Consider the following 18,329-nt stretch of genomic DNA (forward strand, 5'->3'; position numbering starts at 1 on the left):
TACTTATGGGTACAATAGTTTAATTTAGTCTTCAATATTTAAAAATATGTAAAGCAAATATATGTAAATGGGTTGGTTTCATGAAGGGCAAATAAATACGAATAAAATCTTAGTATTCGGATTTTGTATAATTTTGTCCAGTCCATTTTTGTCCGTTATAAACGAGATTGACTGTAATATGATTTTAAATACCTTATCACAAATATAAAAGAAACATACCAACTATATTTGATTGATAATAATATTTTCTTGCTCATAGTGCTAATATTTATTAAATAAATGTTTTATTTTTTATTTGTATTATTTAGCTTTAAAATGCATGCAGTGGGTATACATTCTGCCATGGCGATAAAACGCCAACGGAAGAGGCGTGATGAACAAAAACGTGCTAGAGAAAGACGTTACAGTACACAGAGTTCCGAAAGTGGAGAAACATTTCATTCACCGAGTGGATCATTTCGACGTAAATTCCATCAAGCACATAATACGGTTAAGCCGGGACCGGGGCTGGATAGTCAGGTAGATATTTATTAGTTCTTTTTTTTAATTTAAAATAATTTAACATACAAAAACCTACCGGTAAATTTCAACAAAAATCATTAATATTAGAACTTAAATTTACCGGTAGGCTTTTCCAACAAAAAAATGCTTTTGGAAACTCCACATACAAAATTGTCACAACCAGCACATACATACATATGTATAAATGTGGCCATGTGAAATTAGTTTACAAATTATATGTATAAAGAAAAATCATGTGCATGTAAATAATGGGTATATGGTAGGGTATTCAATTAATCGGGTTGCTGGTTTAATCGGTTAATCGAGCAAATAATTAATCGGGGTTGAGATTTATTCGGTTAATAATCGGTTAATTTAAAATTATTCGATTAACCGAATAAATTCTATTTTAATTTTAAACTGAAAATACAACCACGAATTTTTACAAAAACATAAAAAACAAACAAAACTTAACAATTCAACCAAAAAACAAGTAAGAGAGCTATATTCGGCTGTGCCGAATCTTATATACCCTTCACCAAATTATACTTAAAAATATTTTTATTTAAACAGAATAAACATTTTTTTTTAATGTTTTAAAATTTTTTTAAAAATTTGTTTTTTTCCAAATTGTTTTTTATTTTTTTTTTTAAAAAAGTTTTTTCAATTTTTTTTTTTTAAATTTCTTTAATTAATTTTTTTGGAAAAAGAATTTATGACAAAAAAAAAATTTTGATGAAAAAAATTCGGGTTAAAAAATATTTTTTTCCGATTTTGACCCATTGTATGTCCAACTTATTATGGTCTTATATACATCGTTGCAAAGGTCTTTGAAATATCTATCATTAGATATCCATATTGTCTATATTAATGACTTAGTAATCCAGATATAGGTCAAAAATCGAGGTTGTCCTAGTTTTTTCCTTATATCTCAGCCATTTGTATACCGTTTTTCTCGATTTTAAATAGCGACCGAGCCGGAAGAATTTCGGAGATATTGATGTATGAATCGGGTATGTAAGTTATTTGGGGGCTTCGGAAAGTTGATTTCAACACACAGACGGACATGGCTATATCGATTCCGCTATCTATAACGATCCAGAATATATATACTTTATGGGGTCGCAAATGAAAAATGTGGAAATTACAAACGGAATGACAAACTTATATATACCCTTGCCACTCATGGTGAAGGGTATAATAATAGCAAATAGTGTTTAAAAAGCTAGACTACAAGTAGCAGTAGCAACCAAAAAACACAAGTAATCTAGTTAAAAAATTAATAAAAATTCGGTGTCAATCAATTACTACTACTACTACTGCTACGTTCACGTTTTAGTAGCAGTAGTTGTAGTAGAAATAAATGACAAATTTAAAAGTTGTTTTGTATTGCTACCTTAAAAAAGTTTTAAAGTAGCAGAGTTATTTGTTTTCTATTACTTCTGCTACTTTTAAAATTTAGTAGTAATAGAAGTATCAGTTGATGTAGCAGCTACCTCAACTGCTACTTCAACTACACTGGTGCATATTCCTATAAACGCACACTACTTTTTTTTAAAAAGATTGTAAACATTAAACATGAACATATTTAGGAGGTTACAAATTTGTTTATTAAATTAGTTAAGACTTCACTTAAAATATTGTTTACAAAAAAAATTCATTTGTACTTTATTTATATTTTTTTTACTTAATTTTCGAGATTAACAGTCATTTTTAAGAGTATCTTCCTATAAACGCACTTTAATTTATGGGCCACTGTAGAATTATTAATAATGTGTGGATGATCTTTTGTTATGGATTGTTTCAAAAATACGGTCTTGCATTGATTCCACTAATTTTTCTTCCAGACTTGTTTAATTCTTAGTTTCTGCTCTGTCACAGTCATTATGCTTTCATTCTGGGCATTATTTGCATAAACTTTACGGGCCATGTATCCCCACAAGTTCTCCATTGGGTTTAAGTCCGGACTACAAGCCGGCCAGTCCAACAGAGGAATGCTATTTTCATTAAACCAAGATTTCGATTGCTTATTGGAATGCTATTTTCATTAAAACAAGATTTCGATTGCTTAGAAACATGGATTGCAGCATTATATTATTGGAATATGCAATCTTCAGCCATTTTTTCATCCATAAATGAGAGAAGAGCATCTTCCTATTGTTCGTTATAAATCGCACTATTAATTTTTGTCGGAAGAAACCATATTTTCGACTTGCCAACTGCATAACACTGCCACCACCGAAATTACGTTTTGACATCCGAACATCATTTGATCTCAAATCGTGCCAATAGCATGAGTATGAGTCAAGACCGTCTAAATTAATTTTTTTTTCATCAGAAAAAATTACTTTTTTCCACTCGTCTGTCCATTTCATATATTTCCATGTGAATTTTAGACGATTTTCTTTATGGGGCTTTTTTAGCATTGGTTTACATTTCGGCTTTTTCCATTTTATGTTTTCATCGTTTCGTAAAATGTGTGCAACGTGTTTGGAAATCACTGGAACATTAAATTTATTCTTTATTTGTGTGGAATTCAATTTGTTGCGTTTGCTTCTTGTTTTATTAGATTAAGTTGTCTTCTTGTTAGTTTTGTATTTCCCTTTGTAGCACCACACTTTCCGAACGATCGATTTTACGTCCAATTTTTCTATTGGAACATCCTTGGTCGTGAAAAAATTTAACTTGAATCTTTTCTTGATCGGACAAAAAAGTTCCCTTGGGCATCTTTAAAAGTGATGAAATTTATTGATTTAAATAGAAAAAGTTGTAGTAAATTGAGATTTTACTATCAGAAACGTACCTTTGGTTGAAAAAAAAAAACTAAAATTGATAGTATTTTATTTTTGGTAACTTTTTAAAAACAAATTTCACGTCTGCGTTTATAAAAATTTTCCACTTAAAATAGCACCAATAATATTTGATCGCATAATTAAGGCAAACAACAAGAATAAGAAAAAAAACTGGTTTACTTCCAAAAAGTACCGTTAAGTTGTCTCTCATTAAAGTTAAATTTTGGATGAGAACAACAAAGATATAACAAAAATACAGAAAAAAATTAAGTGCGTTTATAGGAATATGCACCAGTGTACTACTTAACTGCTGATTATTCTACTACGTCAACTGCTACCTTATTGATACCTTACTCCCTGGTTATACCTGATAAATTTTTATCATGATAAACTTCAAAATGGTTGTCTAGATAAAAAATTATCAGGTGTTGTCTCCATTTATTAGTATTATTTCTTCGTTATGATAAAATTGTTAGTGCTTTTGCTTATGGCCATTTTTTTAATTCGTATTGAAGTATGAATTATGTTTAAGTTCTATTTAAATACGAAAATACCAACGTTGCCCATTTAAGTTCTATTTAAGTTTCATAAACTAACATATGTTTTTAACAGCTGACCTTTGATGTTTGTGTTTTTCACTCTATTGTAGCGCTGTATTTTTTTTACAGCGTCTTGCAAAAACTACAATTCAGATGTAGGGCAATTGGAGCTTCTTTTCTTATTTGGCAAAATGTATCAATTTTTGTTTTGGTTGAACAGCTGTTTTATGCAAAACTATCGATAAATTTTTGATATTTAGTAGTGCTACCATACTTTTATCTTATTTAAATAAGAAAAATTATATAGCACTGAAAAACTCAAACTGTATTTAAATACAACTTAAATTTAAGTTAAAGTTAACTAAATACATATTTAAATAACAAATCAAAAACTGGGCATTAGACAACTTTGTCTTGACAACAAATATCATTTATTGTTATGATGAATATTTGTCAAGTATAGACAGGGGGTTACTGCTACTTCTAAATACATAATATAAATCAAAACTCTTGTAGAGCAGTACAATTCATGTTTTATTACTAGTGCTCTGTTTAGAGTTTTATTTTTTGAAGGTAGCAGTCAGGGTTTAAAATTAGTTAAACGTTTTTTACATTTGACTACCGACTGCGCAATAATTATGATTCGTTTTCATATTAATGTGCACAAATACTGAAAATATACAAACTATAAACCAATGCCATATATGCACAAGCTTCATGGTAGAAATATTTGTCGCAGTTTTTCCAAAAATATTTTGCCTTACAAAATATTTTGCCTTACAAAATATTTTACGTTGCAGCTAGAAGACAAAATGAAAATTTTTAATTTTTAAAACATTTGCTGCCTAAATATATGTATATTTTTGGTTAGCAAAAACAAATGAAATTGCTTGTGTATACAGTAATTTTGACTTACCTGCACAATCAACTTTGCACGATATTTTGTGCAGGTAAGTTAAAAATGCAGTTAACCTCAATGCACTTACCTGCTCATTGATGCTGGTAAGTGCATTTACAGCTTACTGCCCAAAAAAGCAGCTAACGGCAAATAATTTACACGAAGCTTTGTGATTTTTCCGTCTAAAAATAACGTCAAATTGATATTTTAGCTACTTTTAAAATTATTAAGAAGTGTACAACATATTTTTTCATTCAAAATCGTATTTTTCTTATTTGTTTTGTTTTAATTTTGTATTAGGCAGCTAAATTAAATTTTTTTCATGAAAACCAGTTATAGCTTCCAAAAGTAGTATGCACTTATCTTAAATGTGCAGGTATGAACAATGCACTTAAATTAACGAATTTATATGGAGTTTGGTAAATAAATATACAAAACACAAGTTTTGTGCACTTATATGCAAAATGCTCTTAAGTGAAAGGCAGGTAAGTCAAAACTACTGTAATATACAAAAAATTTACTACAAAAACATCATACATGCAAACAAATTGCAGCGTGAAAACCATAAACTGCAAACGATATGCGCAGTGAAAAATTCAAACAATGAAAATATGGAAGATGCTAAAAGTAGACGCCAAACCATACGAAGTTGAAAAATGTAAAATACGAAATTGTGCAAAGTTAAAAATGTTTAAAACGTAGTAGTTTTAGAAAAAAACAAGAAAACGAAAATAGATAAATGCTGAAAATTTAAACATAGTTAAACATTTTTAGTTATCGTTGCTTTTTAAACACTGTAGAAAATATGGTACATGGGATCCTTTTTGTATACACACACGCGAGAAAAAACATGGTTGTGGTAACCATAAACTAAGAGAAACATATTATGATCAGATTTTTGCTTGTAGTCCAAAACATATTATGCTCATCAAATTATGATAAAAATCAATCATAATATGTTTTGAAATAATCATATGTATTATGATATAAATCTATCATAATATGACCCAAAGTCATCATATTTATGACCCAATTAAATCATATTATGATACAATGAAATCATACTATGATCCAAAATAATCATATTATGATCCAAAATAATCATATTATTATTAAAATTTATTTTTGGAAATACAAAATTTTAATAGGTTTTAGTTTTAAAGTACTAAATTCACAATTAAAATATTATTGATAAAATCAAATTTATTGTTATTCGCTCTAGATAATATACAAATAAAACTTTAGAGCGAATGGGAATTACAGACACTCAAAATTTACTTGTAAAAATAAGATAGCTTAGACAAACACCAACACTCACAAATGGTGGGAAACAGACTATTAAAAGTAAACATATTTTGTTTACATGTTAAACATATTATGACTATGCGTATATAAACTTAACATTTAATGGTACAACCACAAAAACAATATGTTTACCTAATTATCATTATTTAGTTGTTCGAAAACCATATTCATATTTATAGTAACTATAATATTATTGAAATTAAATTAAAACAATAATTATATGTTTACGACAACAATATATTGTTACAAAAAACATAGTATAGTTGTCGTAACAATGTCCTACCATGTTTTTTCTCTGCGTGCATGTGAGTTTTTTAGGATTTTAGTGAGATCTTCTGAAATAATCTTTTTAAAAAAGAATAATTAAATTTGTTTTGTATATCAATACCGTATCTGCACATCAATATCATCAAGGATAATGGAAGAATAAGGACAAATTGGTACACGAGACCCACATCTTCAGGTAGAATGGTTAACTTCAACTCTACACAACCATTGAAAATGAAGATAAGTACAGCGACGAATTTAATAAGGGAAGTATTACAGATGAGTGATGTTGAATACAGGAAAACCAATATTAATGGAATAGGAAAAATACTTACAGAGAATAGTTACCCAACATGTATGACGAACAATTTAGTCAACAAAGTACTAAAATATGGGGGACAGCAGAAAAATCCGGACACTGAGGAGGAGAAAGTTTTTTACAGTGTACCATTTATTCCCAAACTAACGGAGACAAAAACAATGAAGAGAATGATCACAGAGAAAACAACAACAATAGTATAAGAGAAGAAAATCAAAAGTTGTTTTATTTTTATACCACTTTGCTCGAGCTAAATTACAGCTCAGAGTTGGTAATGCAAAGTGTGTCCATTTATTAAAATTTTATTGATTATATACTAAATTAATGCTTACATTGCATTTTAACCTAAAGTGGAGAATGTAGCAGTTGGACAGAACATTGAACGCAAGAATCACATAAAAATTAAGTAACGATTAGTAAAACACACAAAGTGTTTACTGTTTTGTCGTTTCTGTAATATGATATTAATCTTTTGCATTTCAATATTCTGTCGGTATAGTTGACATATGGTTTATGCTACACCTCCCTTTTACGGAAGAATGTTCATACAGTTTTTAAGTGTATGGACATTCTTTAACAAATGATTACAATAACCTTAATATTAAATTTTATTACAAAATATATATCTTATAAGTAATTTAAAATATGTCTACGTAGACTTTATAATGGAAAATTTTAATTCTATTCATTGTTAAAAATCTTAAGTCTATTCTTATGAACTATTTGCTCTTTGTTATTTTTCTTATCTATTATTGTTACATTATTTCTTAAATCTATATTTTTAATTTCAAAAGGTCCTTTATATTGTGGATCTAATTTATGACCTGCTTCATTTTTAACTAAAACTAAATCTCCTATTTTAAATGTATAATCTAACAATGTCTTATCATAATTTAATTTCTATTTTAACTTATACCTATCAATTAGTTCTCGGGCCCTCTTATGTGCCACTTCTAATCTATATCTAACTTCCTTAGCATAATCTTCTACATTATATACAGGAGCTATTGATTGAACCTCATTAAATTGTTGAAACCCATTAGGAAGCTTACCAAAAACTAACTCATAAGGACAGTAGTCATGTACCGTAGATGGCGTAGTATTAAAACAATAAGTGAAATACTTGAGCCATTCATCCCAATCGCTTTTGTCAATGGATATGTATGATCTTACATATTCGTTGAAGGTTCTATGACTTCTTTCCACAGTTCCTAGTGTCTGATGATGATAAGCAGTCGATGTAATATTCTCTATTTTTAAAAGGTTACACAATTCATTAAGTACTGAGTTTTTGTACTCTGTACCCATGTCCGTAATGAACGTCTTCATCGGACCATAATTAAGAATAAAATGTTCAAATATAGCTTTCGCAACTGATTTTGCGCTTTTATCTTGTATGGGTACCGTTACAAGATATTTTGTCATGTCACATATTATTGTGACAGCATAAGAATTTCCGTTATAAGATTTTGGTAGTGGACCTACAGTCAGCGTCTAAAGAAAGTGTACAACTTGTTTTTACATTTAAAACATTTTATTTACATATTAAAAAACTATTTGTTCTCCAGTTCTAGTATATTTAACAAAACATTTAATTGTTCTCTTGCAATATATAAACAAAAAACTAAACTAGTTCAACTGCAACAAAAACAGTAACAACAAAACCAAAAATACTCCATTTTTAACGCGTCAAAAGAAAGTGTACAGTTTAGGGAAATTAGAAGAAAAAACGTGTTTAGTATTTTATTTGACATCTTTTGGGTTTTAAAACAGTTTCAAGTCTCCTTGGCATTGTTTCTACCAATTTTGATGTCACCTATGTTGGGATTTTGAACCACTCTTCCTGCAGGATTTCGTGTAGAGAGTCATTGCTGGTAATATTTCATTTTCTGATCTGTCTGTCCAAATGCTACCACAGATGTTCAATGGGATTAATGTTCGATGACTGTGGGGGTTGTTCCAGTTGTTTCGGTGTATGATACAACAACCATTCTTTAACAAGTTAAGAAGTATGCTTCGGATAGTTGTCCTGTTGGAAGATCCAGGTTCGGTCTAGATTTAATTTTCTAATGATGGGTTCCATATTTTCTATAAGAATGTTTAGGTAATCGGTTTTGCTCATCAAACTATCAATAAATATGAGTTTTCCCATGCCATTTGCCGCCATACACCCCCACACCATCACCTAACCACCACCATGCTTTACGGTGGATAGTACATTTTTTGGTCGAACTCTTGATTTTTGCTTCTCCAAATTTTACTCCTTTTTTTACTTCCGAAAATCTCAAACTTGCTTTCGTCCGTAAACAGCACATTATTCCAAAACAATTTTCTTGGTTTTTATACCTGTTTGCGAATTCTCGAAGTCGCTCTTTATTTCGTTTGGAAATGTGGGGTTATTCTCTCGGAACTCCACCATATAGAGCATTTGGGTGTAGCGCTCGGCGAACCGTACTGTTACTAACTCTCACTCCAGACGAATCTGTTAATTCTTCGCATAATTTTACTGCACTTACTGTGAATACTTTCTTCACTGCTCTCACAATCGATCGTATTTCAAGGTTGTTAAGGCGTTTTGGTGTTCCGGCACGTTGCTGATCTTCTAAAATTCTAAATTTTTTTGTTTGTCTATAATTTTTTTTACAGTATTATGGCTTCTTCCTATTATATGGGAGATTTCACGTGACGATTTGCCTTCATTTTTAAATTTTGTGACTTACTTTCTTGTTTCAATTGCAGTTTGTTTTCCCATTTTGGTTTTAAAGTTCTCGCGATCAAACAAGAAAAGCTACTATCTTAAAATCTCATGAGACTAGCAGCAAGATCCACAAAAAATTATAATCTAGGCAAAAATAAAGAATAACAATATATTTTTTTATGTAGCTAGAAAAATCTTATTGCAATTCTAAATGTGTACACTTTTTTCTGAAGCGTTAAAAATGGAGTATTTTTGGTTTTGTTGTTACTGTTTTTGTTGCAGTTGAAATAGTTTAGTTTTTTGTTTATATATTGCAAGAGAACAATTAAGTGTTTTGTTAAATATACTAGAACTTGAGAAAAAATTGTTTTTTAATATGTAAATAAAACGTTTTAAATGTAAAAACAAGTTGTACACTTTCTTTTGACGCTGACTGTATAGTATCCACTATTACCGTATCAAATGGTTTAGTCGGTGTGTTTGTCAAAGTCAATGGCATTTTTGTGTGTTTTGTAATTTTAGCCGACTGGCATTTTTGACACATTTTAACATATTTCGTAATATCACGAGTCATATTCTTCCAGAAATAATATCTTTTTATTTTATTAGGAGTTCTTGAAACACCAGAATGTCCTCCTTCTGCTGGATCATCGTGGTATCGTTTCATTATCTCTGTTATTAATTTGGCACTTGTTACGTGGATCACCTCATTAAGTAGCGCTACTTTTAATAATTTTAATAATTTATTGCCCATTTCTTTAAATTCATTAATAGAGATAAATTCGAACATTTTCTCACTAGGTGCCACTTGTAATTTATTAATGTTTAGTTTACCGGCCACTTCTTCGAGCCTTGGGAAAAATTGTCCTAAGTCAAATTTCCCATTAATAAACAATTCATTCATTTGTATACATGCTAATGCAGATTTGCCACGTTTAATATAAAACTTTTGTGGGGTAATCTTTAGCTTACAAAATTTTCTGACGTCAGAATTCATAATTGGTACAAATATATTGGGCTTCTCATTTTCTAAATGCCGTTTGTTTATTGTAACTGGAGACTTTTTAAGTGACTCTTTTGCCATTGATCGTGTGTTTATTTTGTATATATTGTTATTTTCATTGTTTATTTTTTTCAAGTCATTTATGGATATACGTGATAATGCATCAGCAACATAATTATCTTTTCATTGGTATTTAAAATCCTAATAAAGGCATTGTCAGATTTAACCAACGTGTTAGCTTTAAATACACCTTCTTGGGGCTCCTGATTTGGAACAATTTATTTCTTGTTCAGCATGAGTGAATCTTACTTGACGAATCACCTTTGCTCTGGCAGGCAACGTAATATCGCTGTAAGCACTTATAATTGGTACTTCTATCTGCTGTGGAACATTTTCAGGTCTTAAAATAAAACAATCCTGGTCTTGGCTGAATTCAAGAACGCAGTTATATTTTTTAATGAAATCCATTTCTATAATATCGTCGCATGGTATGGTGAATTCATCTCTCACAACGTGAAAGTTATGAGGTATTAAAAACTACTTGTATCTTAGATAAAAAAAAAAACGTACCAAGAGATCTAATTTTGCCTTCACCTATTCCACTTAATTTTGTTATATATTTAGTATTTAATTTTTTAAAGTCATATTGGTGTTTTAGCAAGGATATGTCTGCAATAGCAATGTTAATAATTCTTTAGTTTGATTAATCTGTAGTCTTATGAAAATGCTAAAGTTGAGGTTAAGATTGTACACTGTTCTGATCCTATTGAGCGTTCGGGTTTTCCGAATCGCTATCAGATAGATTGGCTGCTCTTACATAACTTCCGCGGTTGTTACCACGTCGCCATCTATTTCTGTTGCTGTTATTAGTATTATTTCCGTTTCTATTCGGATTTTTAAAGTCATTGTTGGCATAAAAGTTATTGTTATTTCTGTTATAGTTTCTTCTCCTATCATAATTATTCTGTCTTTGGCCATAGTATAGTATGGCATTCTGCTGACCTGTTGCCTCGGTACAGCTGTTTACAAACTTACTGACAGCTTCATTCATGCTGTTAAACTGTCCTGCTTCCATGATAAGTTTAACTTTATCAATGGTGCAGTTTTTAGCAAGTGCCTTTACGGCAACCTGTGTAGAATATTTACTTGCCAATTCGCATGACAAACCGTCAGATATGTATGCATTTTCTAATGATCTTGTAAGATTTACTATTTCTGTGCAAATATGCATTTTTTTATCCTTTCTAATCTATTTCAAAGGACCTTAAAAATTTTTTTTTTTTTTACTTAATTAGACTTAATAAGAACTATGTAATTAATTTCTATTTCTTAAAAATTATTTATTATATATTATAGTTTACATTTTATTTTTTCTATATTTTTATGGTTAAATTTTTGTCAAATGGCGGTTAACGCCTACTGACCCTATACGTGCAAATGGATGCACAGTAGTTTTTTTTTTAAATTTATTATATACATATTTTTTTCTATATTTCTTTTTATATACATTTTATTTTGATGAGGCTTTTAGAAGGATATCGATCCGGTCGATTTTTAACCACATGACAGGATCTTCCTTTGGTTTAGGACTTCTTCTATAGTGATCGCCTTTGGGCCAGGCGATCTCATTCTGTACTTTGGCCGTACAGAACCTCTGGCGGAGACTTGGCTGTCCGCCAGGAACCACAAGATTACTTTTGGGTGCTCTTTTTTTTTTGTTTGTTAAGCACTCCAAAAGACTGGTGTAAATAAAATATTACAATTTGTAAACAATATTTTTCCTTGGGTGCTCTAATATTAAGCACACCGAAGGACAGGCAGGATCAAAAATATGCCAATATGCTTTTGGGTGCTTTTTTTATTTTCTAGCACTCCAAAAGACTGGCAGGATCGCCATGTAAGAGAAGAAAATCAAAAGTTGTTTTATTTTTATACCACTTTGCTCGAGCTAAATTACAGCTCAGAGTTGGTAATGCAAAGAGTGTCCATTTATTAAAATTTTATTGATTATATACTAAATTAATGCTTACATTGCATTTTAACCTAAAGTGGAGAATGTAGCAGTTGGACAGAACATTGAACGCAAGAATCACATAAAAATTAAGTAACGATTAGTAAAACACACAAAGTGTTTACTGTTTTGTCGTTTCTGTAATATGATATTAATCTTTTGCATTTCAATATTCTGTCGGTATAGTTGACATATGGTTTATGCTACAATAGCTTACAAATCAAATATGACACTGAGGCATCTATTTACAAACAACAAAACGGAAATTGACAAACTTAAGAGTGATAATGTGGTCTATGAGATAAAATGTGACGGTAATGAAAGGGAGAGATGTAACTTGGTTTACATTGGTACGACAAAGAGAATGTTGGGGACGAGAGTTAATGAACACAAAGCAGATATTGAAAAAGGAAAAATAACGACGGCATTATCTCTGCACGTAAAGGAGTGCAATCATAAGATGGATTTTGACAATATTAAGATATTGGACAGAGAACAAAAAGAGAACAAACGATACACTCTTGGAAGCTTAAGAATACAACAAAAAATACACAATACAATGAACACGAAAGAGGACAAGGATAACACAAAACTGCAATATTCCGCTGCAATATTTAATTATTAAATCAGTTGAAGTTCTGTGATATTAGTATTAAGTTTGACTTATAGTATATGTTTGTGTTGTAATGATTATTTATTTATTAATTCTGTGTCGTGAAGTCCAGTTTTTTAAATAATAAGTTAATTGACAATGTAAACAATAGAATTTCGTAAGTTGAACTGTGATATATTAAGTTTTTCAATGATTTATAATAAAATATTTATATGTTTTTGTCGCTAGAATTCAACAATAAAAGAAAACCCCTGAAGAAGTTTGAAACAAACAAACGAAACGTTGGGTAAATAATAATAAAAATGAAAATACTTTGATTTTTATTTACACATTTGGTAACAAATGATTGACCATAAATAGCCCGTAAGATTGGAATCTTAAAAACTAAAATTTGTTTCCTTTTAAACGATTTCTTTCTTTAGATTTAATAAAACTTGACTTGGAAAAAACTCTATTTCGGTATCATTGTACCATTGGAGTCCTTTTTGGATTCTTTTAGATTTTGAATACTTTTAATAAAAAACTCGTTTCAAAAAAGTCTATACATGTAAATACAAAGTTTCAAATACATGTAAATTAAATATGTCAGTTGTTATACTCTCTAAACATATTTCTTGGATGTTCGAAAAAATATGTAATTTGTATTTGAATTGAAATTAAATGGAAAAATAAATACCAATAAATATGTTAAAGAGCAAAAAAAAAAGGAATTTCGGTTAATCGACACAAATTAGTTAATTGAAAATCGTTTATTTTAAATTATTCGAACAGTTACCCGTCCAAAATTAATCGGTTAACCGATTAACGGTTAATCGATTGAATACCCTAGTATATGGCTTAAAAATGCGGTTTTTTTTTTTAATTTTTAGCTTTTATTTTGAAACATTTGTACAATTTTTTTCACAATGTATAGTACTTGGCCTGGTAATGTAGTAAAAGAGCACAATATCAAACAAATAAAAACAAAATACATTAGAAATTGAAATGTTTGTCAATAAATAGCTTTTATGCTTTTTTACTAGTCCAAGAACTCTACATTGTGAATACCGCTAATATAAATTTATTCAAAATATATGGATTCTGACCCAAAACGAATATTTTTAGGCCTAGAACGAATCAAGCCAATATCGGATACTCTGTTCCGAGTGTTGTCATGATGGAATACATATTACAGTTTCATGTCTGACTGCATATTCTGAGCGTTTTTCGGCCAATGATCGCTGTGATGATCTGGTCCCCGTTATGATCTGGACAGAATTCAGCAGCTCATAATATATAGGACTCGGAATCATCTCCGCTTTGAATAAAATTACATTAAGATATCTTCAATACCGAGCTACACACAGCCTCAAAAGAGATCATGAAAATCATTATAGTCCATCTTCAGCCCAAACCGAAACTTTTAAATTAGGATTTTCATTATCTTAAAAAAATCAAATAATTTGTGGTATTTATTCATATTTGAGTCTGTGTGTACTTTCCAAAATAAAATGCGTATAAATCACTGTGGGCCGTTTGAATTTTATGTAACGTACATATGTATATGTACGTTAAGTTGGAATGGCCATACGAAAGTTGGATTTTGACAAATCATCCTGAAAAAATGTTAGTTAAATCGGTTGGGGTTAAGACGTGCCCTCTGAAGTTTTGAGATGCATTTACAAAGGGGAAAATGAATTTTTTTCAGTTTTTGTAAAAATTTTGCCATTAAGAAATTACTTTTGCAATTAAATTTAAAATAATAGAAATGTGTACGTAATTGTCGTTCTAAGTCCCGGTCCACACTGTGAAACATTTGCTGCAAAACATTTGAGTTTGATGATGAAAGGGGAAAGATGAATGAAAAAGGGAACTTTGTTTCATGTACATGAAGTTTTTGTTGAGTATGTCATCCACATTTATTCGTTTGTATTCGTACTGTACAGAAATGTCAAAATCTGAAAAGCAAAAACTTCACTGTGTGGACACGAATGCAGTTTCAAAAGAGAATTTAAAAATGTTTTGCAGCAAATGTTTCACAGTGTGGACCGGGACTAATGAGACATAAAAAACAGATATTGGTCAACAAATATTAAAGTTATTAAAAATTCGGCAGGCTATTAACGTGTCTCAGGCAACTAGAACAAGAAATGTAGGAACAAAATTAACATATTTTGATAAATATTAAAATAAAAGCGCATTTTTACTTAAAATATATCCATATTTACATGTTTATGTGTTTATGTCTTCGTAGGATATCGTTAACCTATTCGCAGGTATGACCAAAAAAATAAAATTTTTTTAACGGCAGTTTCAAAAATATTGTTAAACAAATTTCGGAATTTTTTGATCATCTCATTGGGATTTATTGAGAATATAATATGGAATAAAAATATGATATAAATTTTGCGATTTTCGAGAAACACTTTGTTGGCCATATTTTGGCTAATGAGCCCAATTTTCTTACTGTTATTAATGTTAAGTAAAATGTGTTCAGAATATTATAGTCCATGTAATTTTAAATATAGTCTGAAAGTTTTCCTAAAATCGGAAAACGTTAACCCGTAAATCGTGCAGGTCAAAGGTAAAATTTTTCAATATTTGGAATTTCTAATGGAAATATAGCGAAATGTTATTAATTTTTGGACCGATTTTGATGAAACTTAAGAAAAATATAACATAAAGTCTTGGAGATTTTTGGAAAATTTCAAAATTTAAATCGCAGGTACTGAAAAACTATAAGAGATATTTTCATAATTTTTTCACATTTTTATTCCCTATTATATTCTTAATAAATCCCAATGAGATGATTAAAAAATTCTGAAATTTGTTTAACAAAATTTTTAAAAACTTGAAAATCGAGTTTTGAAACTGCCGTTAAAAATTTTTAATTTTTTGGTCATACCTGCGAATATGAGCGGTATCCTATGAAGACAAAAACTCATATGCAAGTAAATATGGATATATTTTAAGTAAAAATGAGCTTTTATTTTAATATTTATCAAAATATTTCTTGTTCTAGTTAATGGCCTGGAGAATTTTTAATAACTTTAACATTTTTTGACCAATTTCTGTTTTTTATGTCTCATTAGAACGACAATTACGTACACATTTCTATTATTTTAAATTTAATTGCAAAAGTAATTTCTTAAGGCCAAAATTTTTACAAAAACTGAAAAAAATCATTTTTCCCCTTGTAAATGCATCTCCAAACTTCAGAGGGCTTGCACGTCTTAACCCCAACTGATTTACCTAAAATTTTTTCTGGATGATTTGTTTACCAATGTTCACCAAACTGGGGGGTGAGAATAGCCAAAATCCAACTTTCGTTTATTAAGGGCCACCCTAATGTATATAGTCGATATTTAAGAATATGTAATTCATTTATGAAATATATCAATCAATCTTTGTTTATTTGAAAGGTGGTAACCAGTATTGGGATGCTGCACATTGGCATTGTGTTTATTGTATTCGGTTTATTTTTGTGTGGCGCTGGAATTATACCTGATGAAACAATGTCCTGGAATGTTTTTAGTAAGTTATATCTATGTTTATTATATACTTTAGTTATAAGATACACATAAATTTCCATATCGATGGCTTAATATAAAAAAGGCGTAACTAATTTTTTATTTTCAAAAATTTCAATGAAAAAATAATTATATTAAATAACTTCATTAAAATAAAAAAAATAAATTTTAAATAAGAAATTAAATGTGATGTCTCTTCTTATTAAAAATTGCATTTAAACTTTTTATGTGTCTTAAATTTGATGGATTTTATTAATTTTTTTCCTTCTCCTGTAAAGTAACAAAAAATCGAGTTACGCATTTTTTATATTAAGCCATCGATATAATTAAATTATTAAATATATTGAGAATTCAAAATTTTATAAATAACAATATGTTTTTTGAAAAACTTAAAATTGTACAGTATTATTTTAATTATAATAAAATCAACATATGTAAATGTTACAAAGGTAGAACAGTGTTTGCTCCCGAACTTACATTAATTAATACTGTGAAATCTATTTAAAACTAAACCTAAAAACTACAACTATCATAATATCTAAATTACCCTCTGTGAATCAGTTATACAAATTTCGTCCAGAAATATTCAGCCGTTGCTCCCGCAAAATACTATTTGCAGAAAGATAATTTGTATTCGACCAGTTAAATTCATTTTCATTCTTCAAAATCTTTCAATTTATCAATAAATCGTTTCATTATATTAAGTGCATACTCGAAGACTGGTATTATTAAAGCCTTATAAATAAAACGATTTGGAAATCTTTTTAAACGCTTTTTATAATTATTTTCTATACATTATCATAATATATGTATTGTATTTTAATTATTTCCATTTTTATACCTTTCACCTTCGCGTAGTGGGTGATCTGAAAAAAAAAAGTAGAAATAAATCTGTAACTTCTAAACGAATAGCCCGATTTTAATAAAATTTCCCATGGCTATATTTGAATTGGAATTTGGGCTTAAACAACCAAGGGGGGGCCGAGCCACAATGCCCCAAAGTCGGGCACCTCGGGTATATCAAAAATTAAAAATGATGCCAAATTTTTGTTTGCGATCCGATTTCAAAGATTTTTATATATGGGGCATTTCACGTCAAGTGAACCAACTTTTGAAATCGATGTCTTCCGATCGCGATGAAATTGCACCAATGTTAGTTCTATTGGATAGTAATTCGGACACCATTTTTCAACAAGATCGGTCAAGAACTCTCTGAGTTATAGGAGGTCAAAATTTGACATTTTGGCCAAACAGATGTTTTTTTTTATCCATATAACTTATTACCTATTGTTCTTAGCAAAATGTGTCCCAAATAGTTTAGATAGCTATTTATGCAATCTTTCGAAAAAAAAATTAAAACAATTTAAATCAAAAATATTTTTGACTTTTTTTTCAAAATGGGCCCTTTTTATTTTTTTTTTTATTTTTTTTAAGAAAGCTTAGGTCTTTTCCTAAGCGACCTATATGGTCGCTTAGTGGGATGCGAGTGGGATATCTATCAAAAAAAATATTTTGTAACTCAAGATTTAAAATTTTTGAATTTTTTTGCAAAATCAAAAACTTTGTTGACTTTTTTTAAAAAAATTGACCCATTTTTTATTTTTGCTCAGAAGAAAGCTTATGTGTTTTCCTTTAACACCCTTTTTGTCGCTTAGTGGGATTCGAGTGGGATATCTATAAAAAAAATGTTTTGTAACTCAAGACATACAATTTTTTACTTTTTTTTGAAAAATCAAAAACCTTTTTGACTTTTTTTTTCCAAAATGGACTCTTTTTTTATTAATTTTTTTTTCTCAAAAGAAAGCTTAGGTCTTTTTCTTTAAAACCTTTTTGGTCGCTTAGTGGGATGCGAGTGGGATATCTATCAAAATAAA

The 18,329-nt window shown here is 29.5% G+C and overlaps 1 protein-coding gene across 1 annotated transcript in view; it reads left to right on the forward strand.

Moving 5' to 3' along the window:
* The first annotated feature begins 315 nt into the window (after positions 1-315).
* The window catches only part of LOC135951780 (uncharacterized), a 50,449-nt gene continuing 32,435 nt past the window's right edge, over positions 316-18,329 (forward strand). The window contains exons 1-2 of the mRNA XM_065501503.1: positions 316-519; positions 16,348-16,459. Of these exons, the coding sequence (XP_065357575.1) occupies positions 316-519; positions 16,348-16,459 (316 nt within the window). The remainder of the gene's footprint in view (positions 520-16,347; positions 16,460-18,329) is intronic.

The sequence above is a fragment of the Calliphora vicina genome, chromosome 2, assembly GCF_958450345.1.
Source record: "Calliphora vicina chromosome 2, idCalVici1.1, whole genome shotgun sequence".
NCBI classification, from domain to species: domain Eukaryota; kingdom Metazoa; phylum Arthropoda; class Insecta; order Diptera; family Calliphoridae; genus Calliphora; species Calliphora vicina.